This window comes from Fomitopsis serialis (assembly GCF_022376445.1).
Source record: "Fomitopsis serialis strain Sig1Antser10 chromosome Unknown B0H18scaffold_97, whole genome shotgun sequence".
Lineage (NCBI taxonomy): Eukaryota > Fungi > Basidiomycota > Agaricomycetes > Polyporales > Fomitopsidaceae > Fomitopsis > Fomitopsis serialis.
Genome location: NW_025955057.1, coordinates 19,671 through 38,997, shown reverse-complemented (window position 1 = coordinate 38,997; position 19,327 = coordinate 19,671). Strand labels below are relative to the sequence as shown.

Below are 19,327 nucleotides of genomic sequence, written 5' to 3'. Positions count from 1 at the left end.
GTGTCATCCCGACTCAGACGCGCTCTGCCACCGACGCGTCCAATGTGACACTGACGGCGATGTGGACGCTCGCAGGCCCTTTCGACTGCGACGAGCGCGACATTCCCACCTACACAAGTGCGTGACCAGGCTGCGTATAGATGACTACTAATCACACAGCTGCAGAACGGAAACTCCTCAAGAGCGGTGTCAAGTACGTTGTCGGCCGCAAAGAGCTCGACGATGCCGCGACCTTCGTCATCAAGCAGAAGAAGATCTCTCGCCACCACTTCGTCCTCAATGTTATAGATGAACCCAACACAGATTCGGTCAGTCCATACGCTGCTTACCCCGGTCCATCCCGCGCTCATCCACTCACCAGACCGACCCGAACTACCGACCAAAGCTGACTATCGTGAACCCGTCCGCGGAGGGTAAGAGGAACGTCGCACGCAGGATGGACAAGGCGAGCGGTGCTCCCCCTGCAACCCTCAACCCGGACGAGATCGTAGACGTCGACGATGGCGATGTCGTACACGTTATATTGGACATCCGCATGTCGTGCGTCGCCAGGCCTGTCATGCTTCGTCCATTACCTGACACCCGACCCTCAGTGCGCATTGGGTGCCAGTGGCCTGCCTCGCCCCTCCTACTCGGGGCATCCCACCTCCCGATCCTTCGACCTACACCTCACTAGGTAAGCCCGACATTCTCGTGGAGACGCTAGTCTCACGGTGTACTCACAGGCATCTGCGTCCGGCCAACATCCCACCCCGACGTCACCCACCACCTCTCGTCCACCATAAACCTCTCGCCCGAGCTAGCCCTCTCCCTGCTCTCCCTCACCAACATTGTCACCCCTGAGTGGCTGGCCGACCTCCTCAAAGCCGGTCGCGCACAGAAGCCGGGCGCGTTCTGCGCGCTCGAGGAGACCTTCCTTCTCCCTCTCGCGGAAAAGTACCGCCCTGTGTTCTCGCAGACCCTCCCGCCCGCGCTCAAGACGTCCAGCAAGTGGGCCCCGAATGAAGCGCGCGTCGGCATGTTCAGGGGCTGCCGCTTCCTTTTCGTCGGCGAGAAGGGGCGGGAGGTACAGGAGGCGATGCGCGAGCTAGTGAAGCGCGGGGAGGGTGAGTATGAGTGCTTCGCGGTAGAGGCAGGTAGGGCGGGGTTGAGGAAGGTGCTCGCGAAGGGCAGGGCCAAGGGGAGGATATTAGTGTTGGTTGGAGAGGAGGACGCGCTTGTGCCTGCTGTCGGCAAGGACGGGTGGCAGGAACTAGTGGACGAGGCGAACAGGTGCAAAGTTTCTTCGTCCTTCCATGGTCGCTTCTTGAATGCTTTGCAGCTTCGAGATCAACTTCACCAGCCGCGAGAGGATTCTCCAAGCCGTCGTCGACGTTGATACATCTCTACTCAATCCCGACACCATACCCAATGAAGGTGGGCGACATTCGCCTGCTCATGCGCTGAACTGACATGCATGTACGACAGGTGGATCGCCACAAGCGAATCTCTCCCCACTCCCAGATGTGGTACCGAATACACACCCAGACGAACCGTCTATACCTCCCCCGACCAACGAGCGTGTGGTGCAGTCCCAGGAGCCCCAGCCGACGCGGAGCAGACTGCGCCGGCGGGTGGGCTCGCGCGCATCGTCTCGCGTGCCGTCGCCTCCGCCCGCTGCCCCTGCCCAGCCGGCGCCTACGGAGAAGGCGCCATCGACAGAGCAGCCAAAGCGCAAGGTGAATGTTCTGTGCGTCGTGGGTCGTTGGTATGCTAAGAGAGGAGCGTCAGGGCTTGATTCGCAGAGCGGGTCGCTCGCGAGCGGCCGCTATTGACGATTCCTCTATGAATCTCGACAGCGATGGGACGCCCGCTCCCTCCTCGCAGGTCGCGCAGCCCCCGCCTGAGCCTGCGCGTGCCCCTAGTGTCGGTCCGGTACGTACCTCTCTTCCACTCTCCAGACGGCCTCGCTCACACGGGCGTTAGGAACCCACGCCGGCACGCAGCCGCCTGAAGCGCCGCGCAGGCACGCACGCTGCCACGTCGGACATCATAGACCTGACGGCGGACGCTCCCGCGCCCGAGCCGCCGCTGAAGAAATTCCGCGCACTCTTCGAGCAGAGCGACCCCGACCGCGTCACGCAGTCCGGCAGCCTCCAGACGCAGCTGGACAGTGTGACGGAGAGCGAGTCCATGCTGACGCAGGTGGCCGGAGGGGCGACGCGGCTTGCGGCTGTGGCGGAAGAGGAGGAGGAGAGTGCGCGTGGGGTCACGCAGGGCGCGGGTCCGAGTGCGGGGACACAGGCCCAGAGCCAAGGCGTGAAGAGGAAGGGCAGGGCAGGGGACGAGGACGTGGAGATAGAGGATGAAGCTGCGCCAGCGAGCAAGCGGCGTGCAGTCGAGGGTGCGGACGCGGTGCAGCCGTCACAGACGCAAGCTGCTGCCAAGCCCCCGTCGCGCGCCGCGTCCAAGCCTCCGTCCAAGCCCAATCAGACCCAGAAGACCGAGAAAGCGTCGGGGGCGGCCCCGGGGAAGCCGGACATAGATGAGGCATTCCTCAAAGCGGTCGCCTCGACGAAGAAGGGCAAGCGCGCGGAGGACACGTTCGACCGCGAGTTCAATAACCTGCGGATCTCGAAGCCGGAGCTGGAGCAGGCGCAGGAGCGCGACGCGTGGGCCGTGCTGGACGAATTCGGGGATGATGGGGATCTGCGGGGCAACTTCATGGTTATCGTGGAGATGGAGGTGCACGAGAAGCCGCAAAGGCCGGCTTTGGTGAGAGGCGACGAAGAGAGGGCAGACTGGGCGGGTAGAGTGGATTTCAAGAAGTTCAAGAAGGTTTGTGCTTTGTGTTGGTCATCTGGTCCTTGCTGACGCTTGGTGCGCAGAAATCGATTGCAGGGAGGAAACCGGCTGTCGAGGTCTATGCCGATGACGAGAACGATTACGACATAAGCTCGCGTACGCTGTCTCCAGCTCATTGTGTTGTTCGAATATTGACTAGCTCGCAGAACTGTGGAAGGGCTCTCAAGCACGTTCCCAGTTGGCGTCTCAATCGCAGTCGCAATCACAGGAGACCCATAAGCCAGAGTCGACACAGAATCGGAGGCAGAAGACGCAAACGCAGACGCAAAAGACTCAGAGCGGCAAGGCGAAGGCGAAAGCAATCGTTCTCGACGACTCCGACGAGGATGCTATGCCACCGCCTCCGACCCAGCCCGCCAAGTCTCAAAGGAAAGCCCCAAGCCGTGCCGGCTCCGCTCTACCTCGAGCAAAGACGCATAAGACCCAGCCACTGTTTATCGAATCCGACGAAGAGGAGGCGGGGCCAATGTCACAGACTATGGCGGACGATGACGACTTTGACGCGATCAAGGACGCCGATGAATTGGACATGGACGATGATGTGTCTACGCTGCGTTCAAGCGGGCGAGGGACGCAGAGCCGTGTTACCCGCGGAACGAAGAAGGGTGGCGCATCGAAGGCTACGGCACCTGTGATATTGGACGATGATTCCGATGATGAGGCTGCATATGTGGGCTTTGCATCGCGGAAGAATACACGAAGGAGATAGGTGTTAACGGCTGCTCGTTTGGGTGCGCAAATGAACCATGCCGGTGCATTGAAGGCATGCAGCGCTGGGGGACGAAGGCTCAGGCCCAGGGCGAATGTAATAAACCATCGTAATGCTGGCTGTGACAACTTGGAAGGTTCAATGTAGAGTCGATGCAGCGTAGATGGCATTTGCGTAGCCTCGATATAGTACACTAGGCCACTCATAGATCTAGCTTTGTCTTTGCCAAGTTTCGCTATCCACGTGTACTGACACCATGTCCACAAGTAATTTGGTTTCAGTCCAGCTGTTGCACAGACCAGCTATAATTTGGAACATTCTACATTTGCAATACATGGCTACTTGATCTGCTCACGCCAATCGGTCCCCCTCCCTCCTACAAGCCACGCCGGCCCCTACGTCGTCTTGATCTTCATATGCACGCTCTTCGCCCTCGTGAGCTGGTCATACCCTGCACCCGCACATCAGCATCCCCGCACAGTCCTGTCACACCACAAGCCTCGCACGACTCACCGAACTTGCTCAAGCTGACGCCGCGCCCGCTGTCCTTCACGCCCGTCCACGCGAGCGCAGGGTCCAGCGCGTCGCACCTGTCGCCCACGACTCAGCGCACGAACCAACCAACAGCCGATGGGGGGAAGAAACGGGAAACGGGACGCGCACCGGTTCAGGAAGACGGTCCCCGTGAAGAGCTCGTCCGTGATCCGGAGGAACGCGGCCTCGGACTCGGGGTGCGCCGCGGCGTCGGTCCAGACGGAGGCTGTGAGCCCGTAGGGCGAGTCGTTCATGAGCGTGACTGCCTCTTCGTCGGAGGATACCTGCGGCGCGAATGGGCGGTGAGCCAAGGCATGAAAGCGCGGCAAGGGGGAGGAGGCGGCCGGACCTTTATTATGCCGATGACGGGTCCGAAGGTCTCTTCCTATGAGAGAGGACGTGCGTTGAGCGCGTTGGAAGAGCACGGTTGGGGAGGGACTGACCATCATGACGTCCATCGCTGCGAAAAAAAAATTACGTTGAGCGCACAGGCCTGCTAGGGTAACCAACGAAAGACAGGCGCACAGTGATCAACGTCGACCAGCACCTGCGGCGCGACATACGCCGTGCCCCTTCACCGTCCGCGCGATCAGTCCAAGCACGGTCTTACTCCAAAACACTCACGGCTGCGCGGTGGCAAACAAGTCCTCCGGAATGAGCGCCTTCGCACCTGCTTTCACTACGTAGCCGTGAGCGTGAACATGCAGTACGCGGGAACTCGGTTGAGCGGGGAAAGGACGTACCGGCGTCCGCGACCTGCTTGCGGATCTTCTCCGCGCTCGCGACGCTGACGACAGGGCCGAGGTTCGTCCCCGGCAGTGTCGGGTCACCAAGCTTGTATCCCTGTATGGAAGTGAATGTCCAATGAGTAGGACGAAGGGGGGGCGGAAGAGAAGAGGGCGGGAAAGAGCCTTCGCGAGGAAGCGCACCTTCACAAGCTCGACGAACTTCGCGACGAAGGGTTCGTAGATCGATTCGTGGACGTATATGCGCTATAAACGGATGAGATGGGCTGCACGACAGTCGCGGGACGCCGTTGGCGAATGCTTACCTCGACGGCACAGCAGGACTGGCCCGAGTTGAACATCGCGCCTGGTATATGCGCGGTCAAGTCAACACACCAGGCGTACCAGCAGAAGGGAAGCACGTACCGTCTACCAGCTCGGCGGCCGTGTAGTCGAGCTGCGCATCCGCGCGCACGTACGCCGGATCCTTTCCACCGAGCTACACCCCCACATGTCCTTCGTCACCGACACGTCTCCCAATGACCCACGCGAAGTCGACGCACCTCAAGACCAACACCCTTGAATCCCGCGCCCGCCGCCGCCTGCGCGACCGCCTTCCCGCCGACGACGCTCCCCGTGAAGCTGACAAAGTCGACCTTCGGGTGTGTCACGGCAAACGCGGCGAGCTCCGGCGAGAGGTGGGCGACCTGGAGGAGGTCCTGGGGGAGCCCGGCGCGCGACCAGGCGAGGGCGAAGCGCTCGGCGGTGAGCGGGGTCTGGGGCGACGGTTTGAGGATGACGGAGTTGCCGGCGACGAGGGCGGGCAGGACGGAGTTGATGGAGGTGAGGTAGGGGTAGCTGTGGTAGAAGTAGAGGTCAGGCGGTCTGGGAAGGAACGCATGAGGGTGAGACGCACTTCCAGGGAGCGATGACGAGGACGACGCCCATGGGGGCACGCTTGATGTACCGCCGGAAGCCAGGCTTGTCGGTGTCGGCGAGAGAGACGTCGGCGAGGCTGGACTCTGCGATGGAGAGCATGTATGCGGCGCGGTCGAGGGTGCCCCTGACCTCCCCGGGTACTTGGGAGACGGGACTATGGATTGCACGAGCGCAATCTCAGCGGCGAGGCAAGACAGGGAGGCGAGGAACGTACCGGCCCATCTGCACTGTGAGTTCCAAGGAGATCTCCTCGCCCATGGCCTTGAACTCATCCTGCAAAGGCAGCCACGCACTTAGACGGTGCTACATTCGCATTCCCGTACCACGTACGCACCATGAACTTCGTCGCAATAGCGATCCTCTCCTTCAGCGGCACACGAGCCCACTGCTTCTGGGCAACCTCAGAGCGTTCGATGACATTGTTGAGCGCGGACTGGGACGGATATGTGCGGGTGACGAGAGGCTGCTGGGTGTGGGGGCTGATGGTCGTCTGGGACTCGGGCGCGGACATGGCGGTGGCGGATGAACGCGTGGTGAGAGCAGATCGCGATCACGGACGACTCGTACATTCTCAATCTCAGATCACCCTCCCCGCTACACCCGGGCCGGCTCCAGTCGTTCAGCAACATCGCTCGTGTGCGTACTTGTGGCACCCAATCTCATGTCCAGGCATCCTGGTGTACGATAAGCTGAGGAGCATGGTTCTGGATGGCGGGAACGCGACGCTACTTGGCGGCGGACAGCACAGAGGTGGGACAGGCGCCTTCAACGCATTCAAAAGTGTGTTCTACGCGCATGACTCCGCAGCTGAGTACTACGCCTCACTTTGGAATGCCCGCAGGTCGTTGGCGCGACAGGACGATCTCGATAGGTCAGAGGATATGCCCCATCTCTATGCCGTCACTGAATCCTCCCACAAATTCATTGACGTAGTCGACGCGAGGTCCGGTTTTTGAAGCCAAGAAGTAATCGAGAATGCAAGCTCTGGGGCGCCAGAATACACAGTCACATTGGCTTGCAACTTGAGCACGCCCAAATGGCCCACCACAATCTAAACGGGAGGCTGTGTTCCGTATCATCGCATAGCACGGCCGAGTCCTTGCTGAGAGACACTCCGCCCACAAAACGGAAACCCCGCTCCAGAGCTGTGATGCGCCTTTTTGAGATGGTAGTCCGCCTACAGATCCGAGCATTAGTCAGTCTACTGGCCGTAGTGATGCGTCATCGGCTCACCTTGCCTTGGTAAGCATGGATTGTCGGGCTCGAGTATGAGACGATTAACTTACCAGAACCCACACGGTATTGCGTGGCTTGCGCTCGCCAGAGCCGCGTCCTCGTCTATGCGCGGCGTGACGCACCGTTCCCTCCCAGTCTGTCCAATGTTACGCCAAACCCACGGTGTCTTGATATGCACGTCTGCGATAGACATGGAACGCAGCCTACTAATTTTCCATCATGATGTGCTACTTCAAGACCTACTGATTACTCTTCATAGATCGCCCGTATTCCGGGCCACGACCGAGTAGCAAGTCAGAGCCCGCGCACGCTCAAGCAGAGCACAGACTCAGAGCAGAGAAGTGAGGGGGTTTGAAATGAAAGAACTTCAACTCAGAATGGACCAGCGTGTCGGTCACGTGGGCGCGACCCGTATCGAGCGGAACCCTTGGATTTTCGAAGATCAGAGGAGGTTTGGCAAGTTCGGCAAGTGTCTTCCTGGTGCATCTTTCTGTATGTACTCACCGTCGACAGCAAGGCAAGGACTGGATAATCTGCAGCGTACAAGTTGTGTGCCGCCTGAGCGGTTCACTCAAGGTTCTCTTCGGCTGAGTTGCCAATCAATATCGTTATGCTGGCCCCCACTCTCCTTGGGGAGGGGCAACGCCCGCAAGGGCGAATCTGTTTGTTCGTGTTTGGAATTAGTGGCATTGGTCGCGAGAGTGGTAGAAGCACTGTATCACAAACATGAGCTCCCTCAGATGCTTTGGTGTCCGCGGATGCAACGGGATTGAGAGCCATGAGGCCATAGAAGGTTTTGTTAGGTTACATGGACGAGAATTCCGATTTAATGAGTGTGGCTCATGTGTGTTTCCTCAATCATGGAGTGAAAGACAAATATCCACACAATGAAACCACTAATGAAACACTCATATGTACTCTCGCAATATATTTGTCACCAATGACCAGGCATGAATGCCTTTGCTTCAGGTTAGATACACGGTATACTGATAGGCACGAAGACGCGCGAGATGTCTCCGCCACAAACGCGTCGTACGGTCACGTGAGCAACAACAACGCGGTTACCCGTTCATCTCCATGCGCGTAACAATGTCCGTTCTCTCTCAAACATATCTCCTTTCGATAGGTGAGTTGAGGTATAAATGTACCATGGTCCCTGAATTTAATCGGGAGTTTCCTAGATTTATTCTGCGCTTAATTCGTGCCCTGAAGTTCAGCTACAGCATAATACACCAATAATCATCCTCGGAGACGCATACATCATTAGCACGAGTATGGTGGCCAAAGGAACATATAAATCATGTACTAGACCGAGGCGGAAGGGACGCTCTTCAGCACAGAAGGCAGCTGCAGCCAAGGGAGCTCTGGCTAGTAGAGCTCAGTATCATGGAGACTCAGACTCAGACTCGGCACTGGCGAGAGAGAACATACCTGTAATGGGTCCACAGTCATCTGGGATGGCTATTTTTTCGGAGTGGAGTGTCAGTGATATAGGTTACTTCCTTGCCAAGTGACAAACAAAACTCACTGTCATGTAGAAAGCTGAGATGGAGGACTTGCCGGCGCATGATGGGACTCAGCACTGGCATAAGCTTGCCGAATCGAGGAGACAACTGCACAACAGTCAGCGACGAGAAGCACGTATGAAGAAACGAATGAATGTACTCAAGGACAAGCTTCGAGTCAAGACAAATCTTCATGCATCTGTTGAGAAGCACAACACCGAGTTAGAGGGCAAGATCGTGCATCTTCAGCAGGAGGGGCACGAACTTCGCACGACCCTGGTCGGAACACGCAGCGCAATGGTCGATAAGCTACGTGGTTGTCAAAATACTATTCGAAAGCTTCGCAAACGCAGCGAGCGTGCACCCTGTGTTCTCGCGAACGCGATTGAGAGGGCGAAGTCACGGCCAGCGATCTTTCGTTTGAAGCGGAAGGGTGTTTACACGCCAGCCGCGCGGTCGCTTGCGCGCATGTTGGTGCGAGGTGGATGTTCACAGAAGAAGGTCGGAGACGCCATGCAAAGCGTTGCGGGAGCGTTAGATGTTCGACGACACCTGTCACGAACATATTCGCCGCGAAGCACGTACCTTCGACAGCAGTGGCCACGAGGCCGAGCGCCGCAGACGTCAAGTCGAGCACGATCTGGCAACTGCTCAGCAGAGATCAGCAGAGGCCGCGGAGAAGAAGCGCAAGGAAAATGAACGGGAGGCCAAGCTGCGTGCAGTCAAGTTCGTAATTGACGAGGAGGGCCTGGCGAAATTACGCAGACCTGACATTGATCAGCAGCTTCAAGTCTATCGGCTCGACGATAAGGAGACCCCCGCACCTTCGTCTTTGCACAAGAAAAAGGTCAAAAAGCCCGAGGCATTACTAGAGCTGAGGAAGGCGATTGCGCGTGCAGAGGCCCGCCGTACACTGGCTCTTTCGAATACTGCTACATCTGAGTCAGACAGCATTACAGCGAGTTTGACACAACGAGCAGGGGAATCCCACATAGACTATGATAATGACTCGGACCTAGATTGTTAGACTATAACATACATTTTAGTATAACGTACTCGTAATTTACTCTGGATAGATGTCTTGCCTGTAGAGCTTGAACGCGATCAGTGCGATGTATACGCCACACCAGCGCCACACGATCGAGGTCTGACCAAGTTTGCAGTGGCGCGTCGCTGACTAAGCGGCCACGGGCGTCGCAGGGCTTGCCCCTCCCCACTCTCCTCCGACTCGTCGTTCCTCGTTCCCACTTAGTCACCATGACGCACACACCCTTCTCGGCATATATCAGTGCCCGAATGTGACAACACTTATTGGCAGTTGACCTCAACCCGCATCTCCTCCACCCACTATCCTGCGCGTCGTACTAGCCCCCGTCTAACATCCAAATGTCTGTCGCAAAGAAGTCTATGCCATATGGTGCGTATCCTGTGCTCTGTTGGTGTATTCCGCTGCAGTCCCTGACGCGTCCGATGTCGGCAGTCCGCCTGGGCAAGTCTGGCCTGAAGGTGTCGAAGATCATCCTGGGATGTATGTCGTACGGCCACAAGGGCTGGAGAGAATGGGTCATTGACGATCAGGAGGAGGTCAGCAAGCACATAAAATACGCGTGAGCCCTTCACTTGACCCGCTGCATCGCGCCCTTCGACGAACGCGGACGACAGCTACGACCACGGCATCCAGACCTTCGATACGGCAAATGTACGTCCATTCTTTGCGCATCTCGCGCATACCTACGGGTGACGCAGACTCGCTCTCAAGATGTACTCGAACGGCTGCTCCGAGGTCATGCTCGGCAAGGCCATCAAGGAGCTCGAGCTGCCCCGCGAGGAGCTCGTCATTCTCACCAAGGTCAGCCCATCCCCTCACAGGCCCATCGCTCCGCTCAGGCGACGATGCGCAGGTGTGGCATCCACTCGCGCCAAAATTCGGCATGGACGTGACGCTAGCGAGTGCGGCGGACCACGGTATCATCAACCAGAAGGGTCTGAACCGCAAGGTGCGTTCGATCGTTCGGGGTTGCTTAGACGGTGCGCGTATAATGACATGGTGTGCTTCCAGCATATCTTCGACTCTATCAAGAACAGCCTCGAGCGTCTGCAGCTCGACTACGTCGACGTACTCCAGTGTATGTCTCGAGTCGCGGCAAACTGCTTGGATTCTTTGATGTTGACACATGCTCCTTCCAGGCCATCGTTTCGACTACGATACACCGATCGAGGAAACGGTCCGTGAATGTCTGTTAGCCGATCCGAACCCACTCTGACCCTCCGCAGATGCAAGCCCTCCACGACGTCGTGCAGGCCGGGTACGCCCGATACATCGGCATGAGCTCGTGCCACGCCTACCAGTGTACGTATCCGTGCTGACAGCACCTCATACTGCAATGCTGACGAAACTCACAGTCCACGCCATGCAGAGTGCGCACCCCCGCCTTACTTTCAAAAAGAACACATCTCGACGCTGACACCTTACTACCCGCGCCAACAGACTACGCCATCCAGCACAAGCTCACGCCCTTCATCTCGATGCAGAACCACCACAGCCTCGTCTACCGCGAGGAGGAACGCGAGATGTTCCCCACACTCAAGGTGCCGTCCCCCAGCCCGTCCCGACCCTTTGTTCTCAGGCTGACAGTCTGCGCGCAGATGTTCGGCGTCGGCGCGATCCCGTGGTCGCCCCTCGGCCGCGGCATCCTCACCCGCCCGCTCTCCGCGCAGACGAAGCGCGGCGAGACCGACGCGTCAGTACCGCCCCTCCGCCCTGCAGTCGCGCGTGCTCATCTGGCCCTCCTGCAGCGCCGCGGGCCCGTACAAGACGTGGGCGGGCACCGCCGACGTCGTCACCCGGTACGTCTCTCCGCCGCGGACATGCTGTTCCTTGCTGACCAGGGTATGCAGGGTGGAGGAGCTCGCGGGCAAGAAGGGGGTGAGCATGGCGCAGGTCGCGCTTGCGTGGAGCTTGGCGAAGGACGGTGAGTGCGCGTGGAGTCGGGCGGCGCGTTCGTGGTGTTGATGTGGACGCGCGTTCTGCGCTGCAGACGTGTCGGCGCCGATCGTGGGCACGACGGGCCTCAAGAACCTCGAGGAGCTCATCGGTGCGCCCCAGTCCCCGTCTGCGTCTGCGTCTCTGAGGTGCTGACGGTGCTTGACGGACAGACGCGCTGGACGTCGAGCTGACTCCGGACGAGATCAAGTACCTCGAGGAGGCATACAAGCCGATCGCAGTGTATGGCCACTCGTAAGCGATAGTGGAACGCGCGGGCGTGGGGCAAAGATGCGTGCGACGCGCAGACGAGTGTGGTTTCCTCGCAAAATGGGTAGTATGGAGTCCAGGCATGTGTCATGCATGGTACAGTAGGAAGTATGACTCACATGTGTACGATAGTGATAGCAACTCGCAAAATGGAAGCATGGATTACACTGCGTCCCACTGGATGTGCCTGCGGCGGTCCCACTGTGTATATCTTCCGCCTGATCAGATCGACGATATGATTCAAGTACGTCGTAGTGCTGCTAGTGATGGAACTAATGGAGGGTGGTATCAGGTGGCTGTCTGCACAGGTAAGCCGCCATTTCGTCTGCCAATTTGCTATGCCGATCTGATCCAATCGAGCAAGTTGACTTACAAGGTTATGTTGATGCCGCGACCTGAATCTATTAGCAGTACACAACAGGCATTCTATACAACGGTACTGCACGGCAATGTTGTCGCGTCCACCGTTCTCAAGCTGCTGCTCCCCATCTACAGCTCAGATCGCCTGACGACGTCGCTCTCCTGCGGAGTGAAGGTAGGTTCCGCGCGGAAGCCCAACAGGTACTCCATAATTTGGTATGCAGCCTGCGCCGGTTGCAATCAGGTGCGCTCAGCATCGCTCTACAGATTTGCACTCACCGCTGGAGAGAACTCGGGTACCATATGCCCGCTCAGCTCGACCTCGAAGTAGGCCAGGCCACGCTCGTAGTGGGCCGTGCCCAGCGCGCCGACGCCGTCGACGATGAAGCTGTCATTCGCGATAGGTGTTTGGAATCCCTGCATACCGTTCCCTACGCAGGCCACGTCACGGCCACATCAACATCGGATTCATCCCCGCAGCACAGTCAGAGCACTCACAAGTCATGCTACCATCGCGCCCCACACCCATCAGCCGACCGCCCACAGCACAACACAACACACAACACAAGGCACCACTCACTTCTGCAGCGCGATCCGCGTGCCCTCGCTGATCAGCACGAAGTCCGCGAGGCCGTGCACGACCACCGCGCGCGCGCTCTTCTCGATCACGTTCGGGAGCACGCTGAACACGGGCGGGAGGCTATTATCGCCGTCGGGGAACACGTCCACATCGGAGCACTCCGCCCAGGCGACGTCCGCGGGCGCGTGGATCGCCGCCTTCACGTCCGCGCGGTCGAAGTAGAGCGGCGCGAGCTGCGTCTGCGGGAAGGACCCCGGGAAGCCGAGCACGTCCCACAGGATCGGCCACTGCCCGTGAGTTAAGTAAGACGGGCCGGGTCAGCGCGTCTGGACGGAAGGGGGCGGCGGCGGGTGGAGACGCACCGTGTCGAAGATGCGGTAGATGTTGAACGCGGGGTTGACGTCGAGCGCCGCGGCGAAGATCGCGTCCCACACGTCGCACCCGGCGTCGGCCTCGACGCTCGTGCCCGGCAGGGGCAGCAGCCCGGTCGGCGGATAGGCGAGGTACTTGTCCGTGTAGTCCGCGTAGTTGCACGCGGCGGCCTGCGCGTCGAGCGTGTCCATGAACGTCTCGTTGAACGCGAAGACGTTCCGGTACTTGTGCACGAAGCTCACGGCGGGGATCTGCTCTTGGACGACGTCCCACGAGAGCGAGGCTGCGCAAACCCGTCAGAGGTGTGTGGGTGACGGATCGGACATGGAAGAAGGTACGGACGATCGGAGATCCAGAAGCCTTTGAGGTCGAGGTCGAGGGCGTCGGGGTGCTCGTAGATGTAGTTGGCGGTGTCTGCAAGTAGGTATCTGAGACTACAGGCTCGTGCAGATCAACTCAGAAGCACTCACAAGGAACGTAGGTCCCGGCATACTTCGATCACCGTCAGCACTGAAATTGAACGAGAAGCCACGGCGACAGCACCCACACTTTCCCCAGTAGTGTAGAAGTTCTTCCCCTTCAGCTCGGAGAAGACCTCGAGGAACTGGTGCAGGAAGCCAACGAGCTGCTCAGCCAGTTGGTCTTCATTCTACCGACGAGCTCGATGAGACTGCCTCGATCAACAGTGCGGAGACGCCACACCTCGATATCTGGCGTGCCCTGGGAGAAGCCCGTACCGACCGGCTGGTCGATATACAGGATACTCGAGAGATTCGTCCAGCTGTAGTCATTCGGCGTGGGTTTCGCTTGTCCGTGAGACCACTGGAACGGCTGTGATGGTCAGGTCGACGGGATCCATTAATCGGCTATTTTATGAATTATTAGCGAACAAACGAGGACACACCCCGTTCTCTTGCAGGAGGCCCTCCAGGGACGAACATCCGGGGCCTCCGTTGATCCTGGGAAGAGGTTGTTGAACGATCGCGGGATGCATAAGGAGAACACTACGTACCACATGATGAGGTCATCGAGACTGCCTTGCGGACCAGGCGGGAAGAACCAGAAGAACAGCTACGCGGCAAGCTCAACTCAGCGACGCAAACCGTAGTACGTCCAGCACCACACTTACCTGACGCGTCTCATCGGTCTTGTTGCTAATCGGCAGCAAGCCCGCCCAGCTCGGGCCAATGTCCCAATCGACCAACGGGATAGCCGAGCCATTCACCCAGAACTCTGCACGCACCTCAGACCCAGATTCACGCGCATATATGCCATGTAAGTAGAGACTGTGACGCACCTGACGCCTTCGGGTTAGAGAAGGTAATGTTCTTGACGGTGCCCGGACCACCCGCGACCGCGTCGGCTCGTGGCGGGACGGCCCACTTCCTCGCAGCCTGCTCTTGGTATGCGCGAAGCTTGTGCATCGGCATCATCTTCTTCGCATCGACGCCCGCCGCTGCACCGAGCGCCGCGAGCGCGAGCGCTGCACGCGACATCGCAGAGAGCCTCATGGCGGCAGGTGTGTCCCTAAGCTCGAGTAGCGTCCGTGCCTCAGAGATGAGTGCGACAGGGATGACAAGGGGCGAGGGGGAAAGACGGACCTTCGAGACGCACTTGAGCTTTATATATACTGCACATTCGCACACGGGGGCGGACACCCCGAGCCACCCGACGCGACGCTTCGGGGGTGATGGGGGTCGGTGGCGGATGCGTCAATTGGCAGCGTGGCGACCGGGGAGAAGCAGCACGCGAGCGACGGTTCCTCGGAGGAACGCACAGAACCTGCATTCATTACGCCGCACGAGGCCGGTCTCGGGCGATGTTTCAGGCGGCCTTCGCTGCTATCTCCACTAGCCTCGCATCCTCGTAGTAGACTGTAGTAGAGTGCAAGTAGAGTGCATACTTACCATTCTCATCCCCCGCGGCCATGCTCGGATCAACCCCGACGCGGCTCGGAGCCAACACTTCGTCTGCACTTCATGCCACGCTGAGATGTCGACAGCATAGGCAATGCGGAAATGAAGTGTCCATATCATGGAATCATTGTACTCAGAGTGAGGAGAAGGCCGATGCTGGAAGTTCCGAGACTGAGAATCTGGACACAACGCACATGGCGTAGAACAGTCAACAAAACAACAATTCAAAAAGTGCAGGCGAGGAAACATTGCATGCGCTCACACTCCCCGCACATGGCCCGAGGCAAAATTATACCTTTGGCTCCCCCCCAGACGTCCCCGACCTGTAGAACTCTGCGTCGCTGCTCTCTCAGTGAATTCGATCGCATGGCACACTGTGTGAAGCACGCGTCTTCGAGACGCGTACACACCAAGCCGCATCAACCCCTCTGGCGCGCTCGAGATAGACAAGAATAGGCCCAAGGAAGTTGTGAACCAGATGAAATGCAGATGAAATGGATCTTCAAAGACCTTTCGAGGCGGCATAAAGCAGCCCCTGGCCGACATACTGGGTAGCAGCGGCCGATATGCCACGACTGAAATACGCAATGCTCCATTCCCTGCGTGCTCAGCTCGCAAACTGAATGTCAATCTGCTTGCCTGGGTGGTCGGAAGACATTCACGTAGCCTGCAGCATGAAAGACGTGGTGAGCGATGCAGGATCTGGCGGCGTTACGCTTGTCAATGCGAACAGGGCCCTGGGCGGGTTCACGCTATATGCTCAAAGGGTATCAATACGTGTCACCAGTCACAGCAGTGGTACGACATACCTGGGTACCACATGTTAAGTTGAGAGAGATCAGGGAGGGACACATCACACATCGGTGCGGATATGTGCCCGAGTCAGACAGTCGAAGACCGCGGGACGCGCGCTGGCACGGTCACGTTGCCGCGATGCAGACCGTGCAAGCGCCGACGCCGTTTCACTGTGAGGCTCAGCAGAGACAATACGTATATGCAGCGGTCTCGACCATCTACCTCACAGATCAGCGCAATGCTACATTCGAACCACGCTTTGATACCAGGCAGAGTACAATGAGCCGCTACAATCACCAGACATCCATGAATATCGATACAGAGCATTCACCAGGAGAGCGCAGAGACGAGTCGGGAGCAGCGAGGAGCCTAGTCCGTTTCGGAGTCACGATCAGCCTCGGCATCCTCCTCCGCCTCTGCCTCTGCTTCCGCCTCCGCTTCCACAGCCGCGCGATAGATATCGTCCTCGATGTAGATGTCCGCCTCACCCTCCATGGTCGACCCTTGATGGCACGCCGCCGCGTGCTTCCACCTGTCACACCGCGCACCGCGAGCTGCAGTCAGCGCACACAGAAGCGGACGGCGTCAGCGTACCAGTGTATCTCCTTGACCTGCGCCAGACAGTCAGCAATCCCGACACCGAGACGAGCGAACGGCGGCGCGCACCTTCGTGGGGACGTCCTTGACGCCCTCAACGGCGACCCACTTTTTGCACCTGTGGCACTTGCCCTGCATGATATGGGTCTTCTCGAGCTTGCCGACCGTCGTGCGCTGCACGGTCCGGAACGCGAGCGGGGGCGAGAACGGGCGGCCGGTCATCGCGGAGATGCCTAAAGGTGGGTTAGTCATTCACATCGCCATTTGAGTGACGAGTAAAGCGAGGGTACCGTGCGCGTATTGCATGTGGTAGCTGAGGTAGTGTCAGTTAAGAGGGTCAGCGGACAGTGCGTATGAGTGCTCTATTGTCGTGGTGAGATTCAATACGGAGAACAGGAGACGGACGTACCACTTGAACGCAGAGAACTTGGTAGAGAGCCAGAGCTTCTTGTCCTCGCCACCGCGACTCCTGCTCTCCATGCAGCACGGACATAGCCCGACCTGCGCGACAATGAAGACACAATCTACGCGCGGACGGGAGGCATACCTTCGTCGTGCCCCTCCCCTTCACGAAGCGAGGGGTGTACAGATCGAAGGCGTCGCGCGGCGAGTTGAAGGTAGCGTCGGAGAGGCCTTTGGTCTTCGCGTACCTGTGAAACGTCAAGCGGAATGGACAACGCGGCGTGGATCGGCCATCTTACTTGGAAACGTATTCCTCTTGGTACGAGCTCACCGCGAAGCGTCTGTAGAATAACGAAAATTCGGGGTCAATGGGGACCTGTGGAAGGAATGTGCGCTGAGGGATGAGGGCGTCTTCGTCCGCGGAAGGAGCCTGATTGTCTTGTTCGGGGCGTTCGGGTATGACACGTTCTCCAGAGTCGGGTCTTCGCCTCTTCCGAGCGGGGAGAACCAGAGACCGCTCGAGCTCGGTATCCTTCAAGGGTCTCTTGCGAGTACCAGAGGGGCGAGCCATCGTTGAAGTGGACGCAGCGGGCAGATGAGCAGAACGGTCCAGCCTTCGCGAACGAGTGTGATAGCGCAGACCGAGAGCCTCGCGCATAGCGCGCTTGTCGGCGCTGTCCATGACCTTAGATCTCGGTGCAGAAGCGGTAGTAGATGCAGCAGGGGGAGATGACTTTTCAGCAGTGGCAGCGCGTACGCGTACGGCGGGCGAGCCTTGGACAGAACAGGCGGGAGCACAGGGAGAGGTGGGCATCGACGAGAGCGCAGAAAGAGCGGGCGAGAGCAGTTCGGAGAGAGATGCGGATGGACAGTCTGATTCGAGGGATGTCCTCCGGTCTTGGGCAGCCGTGTACGCGGCGAGAGACTGGATCTTGCTTGCAGGTGTGGCCACATAGGAGTTATGTCCGCTACTAGGTGTGGCTGGCTTGCGGGTTGCACTGCGAGAGAGCGAGCGGACGCCATAACGGTGGACCGGAGATACCGAGGAGCCGACGGCTGCCCAGAGCGCGCTAGGAGAAGAGAAGAGGGCCTGCAGCGGGGTGGAGGGAGACGAGCACGAGTTTGAGGCAAAGCCAGAGAGCTGACTGGACGGGAAACCGAGAGCAAAGGGAGGTGTCGAGACCGCTTGCAGCGAGTCCTTGTACGGAGAGATGAGGTCGTTCCGCGAGGCCTCGTAGAGGTAGGGGTCAGAGTCCCAGTCCACGAAGGAGTTCCGCAGGCCGGCAGTCTGGAACATGCCTGGTGAATAGCTGTACGCAGTCAAGGGCATACTGGGTCTTGGGTTGGCGCAGGTCGCGTTGAAGGAGCTGTATGAGACGCCGTTTTGAGCCATGTTCGCGAGAGAATCGGCGGCTATATGCGCGTCGTTTCAGCCCTCAACGCGTCCTCTGTGCAATCAAAGCCAAGGAAAAGCAGAAGGATACCTTTGGGACGCCTAGGAGGGAGCAGGACGCGACGGGGAGATGGTGGTGGCTTGGAAGGAAGAGGCGCGTTGCGCGTTCCGCGCCTGATGCAGCCGCGCGCCCCCGATCACCAGGCTGGACAGTGACACGGACATTGCGCGCGACCTCGAACACCGCACTGAGCGTGCATGACACCGCATTGATTGCGGCCTGCCCATTCCGTCTCCCTGCAAGTCTCTCTCCTGCTCTCTCCCCGTCCTCCACACTCGCCCTTGTCGCTATGGACCAATGGACAAAGCTTCAGGCTGGACTTTCCGGCCTCAACATCGGCCAGTCCGCCAACAAGTTCGCAAAGGGCTTTAACACCACCGTCCAGGCGACCAAGGAGCGCATGGGCCAGGTCGCTGCGGACGACATCACCGAGCTCCCGCAAGGTCACCAGCATCTCGCCAGTTCGCGCACACCGATCGCTGATTCCACCTTGCACCCACAGAGTACAAAGACCTCGAGGCGCGGGTCGACAACCTCCGCCAAATCCACTACGCGCTGCTGAAGTACGTCCGTCCCGCGCGCCGCGCTCCTTCCACCAACACATGACCTGCCACACAGAGTAACGAAGGTCTACGAGAACGAGACGTACGACTACCCCACCCAGATCCAGGAGAGCATCACCGAGCTCGGGACGTCCATCGGCCAGGGGCTCACCAACTTCGCCGCCCACAACCTCAAGGGCGTGCCCGTCGCCGCCCCCGCCCCCGTCACGCCCCCCGCCGCACAGCACAAGACCCTCCCGCACGCCATCGGCCGCGCCGCCACGACCGCCGCGCAGACGCTCCAGGTGAGCCCCGCGGCCGGCGAGGAGAAGCTCCACACCGCGCTCGGCGCGTACGCCGGCGCATGGGAGAAGATCGCGGATGCGCGCGTGCAGCAAGACGAGTCGATCCGCGCGCAGTTCCTGCAGCCCTGGCAGACGACGCTCTCCACGAGTATCGCGGTCGCGATGAAGGCCCGCCAGGCCGTCCGCGGCAGCCGGCTCGAGCTTGACGCCGCGAAGCAGGTGTAAGTGCCCGGTGCTCTCAGGCGCGCGGGCGAGCGCG

General features: G+C 59.2%; 5 protein-coding genes across 5 annotated transcripts; 2 read left to right on the top strand and 3 right to left on the bottom strand.

Moving 5' to 3' along the window:
* Window positions 1-44: 44 nt before the first annotated feature.
* On the top strand, window positions 45-3,822 carry B0H18DRAFT_1033449 (uncharacterized protein). The gene is made up of 11 exons (XM_048030177.1): window positions 45-117; window positions 166-308; window positions 362-540; window positions 594-676; window positions 726-1,272; window positions 1,322-1,416; window positions 1,468-1,718; window positions 1,771-1,914; window positions 1,966-2,817; window positions 2,868-2,940; window positions 2,991-3,822. The coding sequence occupies exons 1-11, from the start codon at window positions 60-62 to the stop codon at window positions 3,551-3,553; spliced, it is 2,988 nt and encodes a 995-aa protein (XP_047888544.1). The 5' UTR covers window positions 45-59; the 3' UTR covers window positions 3,554-3,822.
* B0H18DRAFT_1033448 (Aldehyde/histidinol dehydrogenase) lies at window positions 3,823-6,283 on the bottom strand. Its single transcript, XM_048030176.1, has 15 exons — window positions 6,086-6,283; window positions 5,966-6,024; window positions 5,729-5,905; window positions 5,376-5,670; window positions 5,239-5,311; window positions 5,139-5,179; window positions 5,017-5,079; window positions 4,831-4,930; window positions 4,712-4,766; window positions 4,613-4,659; window positions 4,531-4,547; window positions 4,437-4,472; window positions 4,217-4,371; window positions 4,067-4,143; window positions 3,823-4,004 (listed from the first exon to the last, which is right to left on the bottom strand). Exons 1-15 carry the CDS (start codon window positions 6,260-6,262, stop codon window positions 3,949-3,951), a joined length of 1,428 nt encoding a protein of 475 aa, XP_047888543.1. The 5' UTR covers window positions 6,263-6,283; the 3' UTR covers window positions 3,823-3,948.
* A 3,404-nt stretch (window positions 6,284-9,687) lies between these two features.
* On the top strand, window positions 9,688-11,899 carry B0H18DRAFT_687915 (aryl-alcohol dehydrogenase). The gene is made up of 16 exons (XM_048039188.1): window positions 9,688-9,909; window positions 9,973-10,099; window positions 10,155-10,191; window positions 10,252-10,341; window positions 10,394-10,489; window positions 10,552-10,618; window positions 10,680-10,717; window positions 10,767-10,842; window positions 10,896-10,910; window positions 10,981-11,081; window positions 11,139-11,233; window positions 11,289-11,339; window positions 11,391-11,464; window positions 11,531-11,587; window positions 11,649-11,825; window positions 11,878-11,899. The coding sequence occupies exons 1-15, from the start codon at window positions 9,879-9,881 to the stop codon at window positions 11,732-11,734; spliced, it is 1,041 nt and encodes a 346-aa protein (XP_047888542.1). The 5' UTR covers window positions 9,688-9,878; the 3' UTR covers window positions 11,735-11,825; window positions 11,878-11,899.
* A 98-nt stretch (window positions 11,900-11,997) lies between these two features.
* B0H18DRAFT_1033411 (Alpha/Beta hydrolase protein) lies at window positions 11,998-14,563 on the bottom strand. Its single transcript, XM_048030175.1, has 13 exons — window positions 14,355-14,563; window positions 14,187-14,290; window positions 14,070-14,128; window positions 13,962-14,016; window positions 13,760-13,888; window positions 13,605-13,706; window positions 13,528-13,549; window positions 13,400-13,471; window positions 13,048-13,340; window positions 12,686-12,972; window positions 12,604-12,611; window positions 12,385-12,536; window positions 11,998-12,330 (listed from the first exon to the last, which is right to left on the bottom strand). The coding sequence occupies exons 1-13, from the start codon at window positions 14,551-14,553 to the stop codon at window positions 12,235-12,237; spliced, it is 1,578 nt and encodes a 525-aa protein (XP_047888541.1). The 5' UTR covers window positions 14,554-14,563; the 3' UTR covers window positions 11,998-12,234.
* A 1,446-nt stretch (window positions 14,564-16,009) lies between these two features.
* B0H18DRAFT_938232 (uncharacterized protein) lies at window positions 16,010-18,295 on the bottom strand. Its single transcript, XM_048041837.1, has 7 exons — window positions 17,067-18,295; window positions 16,913-17,015; window positions 16,778-16,866; window positions 16,656-16,678; window positions 16,435-16,598; window positions 16,363-16,379; window positions 16,010-16,300 (listed from the first exon to the last, which is right to left on the bottom strand). The coding sequence occupies exons 1-7, from the start codon at window positions 18,158-18,160 to the stop codon at window positions 16,138-16,140; spliced, it is 1,653 nt and encodes a 550-aa protein (XP_047888540.1). The 5' UTR covers window positions 18,161-18,295; the 3' UTR covers window positions 16,010-16,137.
* Window positions 18,296-19,327: the final 1,032 nt, after the last annotated feature.

Excerpts from the sequence above, each read along its gene's own strand:
- B0H18DRAFT_687915 (XM_048039188.1), top strand. The coding sequence starts at position 9,879 with ATGTCTGTCGCAAAGAAGTCTATGCCATATG. Across the intron at positions 10,100-10,154 it reads AGCAAGCACATAAAATACGC|CTACGACCACGGCATCCAGA; the intron begins GTGAGCCCTTCA and ends CGCGGACGACAG. Across the intron at positions 11,465-11,530 it reads GTGGAGCTTGGCGAAGGACG|ACGTGTCGGCGCCGATCGTG; the intron begins GTGAGTGCGCGT and ends TCTGCGCTGCAG.
- B0H18DRAFT_938232 (XM_048041837.1), bottom strand. The coding sequence starts at position 18,160 with ATGGCTCAAAACGGCGTCTCATACAGCTCCTTCAACGCGACCTGCGCC. Across the intron at positions 17,016-17,066 it reads CAAGAGGAATACGTTTCCAA|GTACGCGAAGACCAAAGGCC; the intron begins GTAAGATGGCCG and ends GACGTTTCACAG. Across the intron at positions 16,679-16,777 it reads ACCAAGTTCTCTGCGTTCAA|CTACCACATGCAATACGCGC; the intron begins GTGGTACGTCCG and ends ACACTACCTCAG.
- B0H18DRAFT_1033449 (XM_048030177.1), top strand. The coding sequence starts at position 60 with ATGTGGACGCTCGCAGGCCCTTTCGACTGCGACGAGCGCGACATTCCC. Across the intron at positions 677-725 it reads TTCGACCTACACCTCACTAG|GCATCTGCGTCCGGCCAACA; the intron begins GTAAGCCCGACA and ends GTGTACTCACAG. Across the intron at positions 1,273-1,321 it reads CTAGTGGACGAGGCGAACAG|CTTCGAGATCAACTTCACCA; the intron begins GTGCAAAGTTTC and ends AATGCTTTGCAG.
- B0H18DRAFT_1033411 (XM_048030175.1), bottom strand. The coding sequence starts at position 14,553 with ATGTCGCGTGCAGCGCTCGCGCTCGCGGCGCTCGGTGCAGCGGCGGGC. Across the intron at positions 14,129-14,186 it reads AGACCGATGAGACGCGTCAG|CTGTTCTTCTGGTTCTTCCC; the intron begins GTAAGTGTGGTG and ends CTTGCCGCGTAG. Across the intron at positions 13,341-13,399 it reads AGGCTTCTGGATCTCCGATC|CCTCGCTCTCGTGGGACGTC; the intron begins GTCCGTACCTTC and ends GGGTTTGCGCAG.
- B0H18DRAFT_1033448 (XM_048030176.1), bottom strand. The coding sequence starts at position 6,262 with ATGTCCGCGCCCGAGTCCCAGACGACCATCAGCCCCCACACCCAGCAG. Across the intron at positions 5,906-5,965 it reads CTCACAGTGCAGATGGGCCG|TCCCGTCTCCCAAGTACCCG; the intron begins GTACGTTCCTCG and ends TGCAATCCATAG. Across the intron at positions 5,080-5,138 it reads AGTCCTGCTGTGCCGTCGAG|CGCATATACGTCCACGAATC; the intron begins GTAAGCATTCGC and ends ATCCGTTTATAG.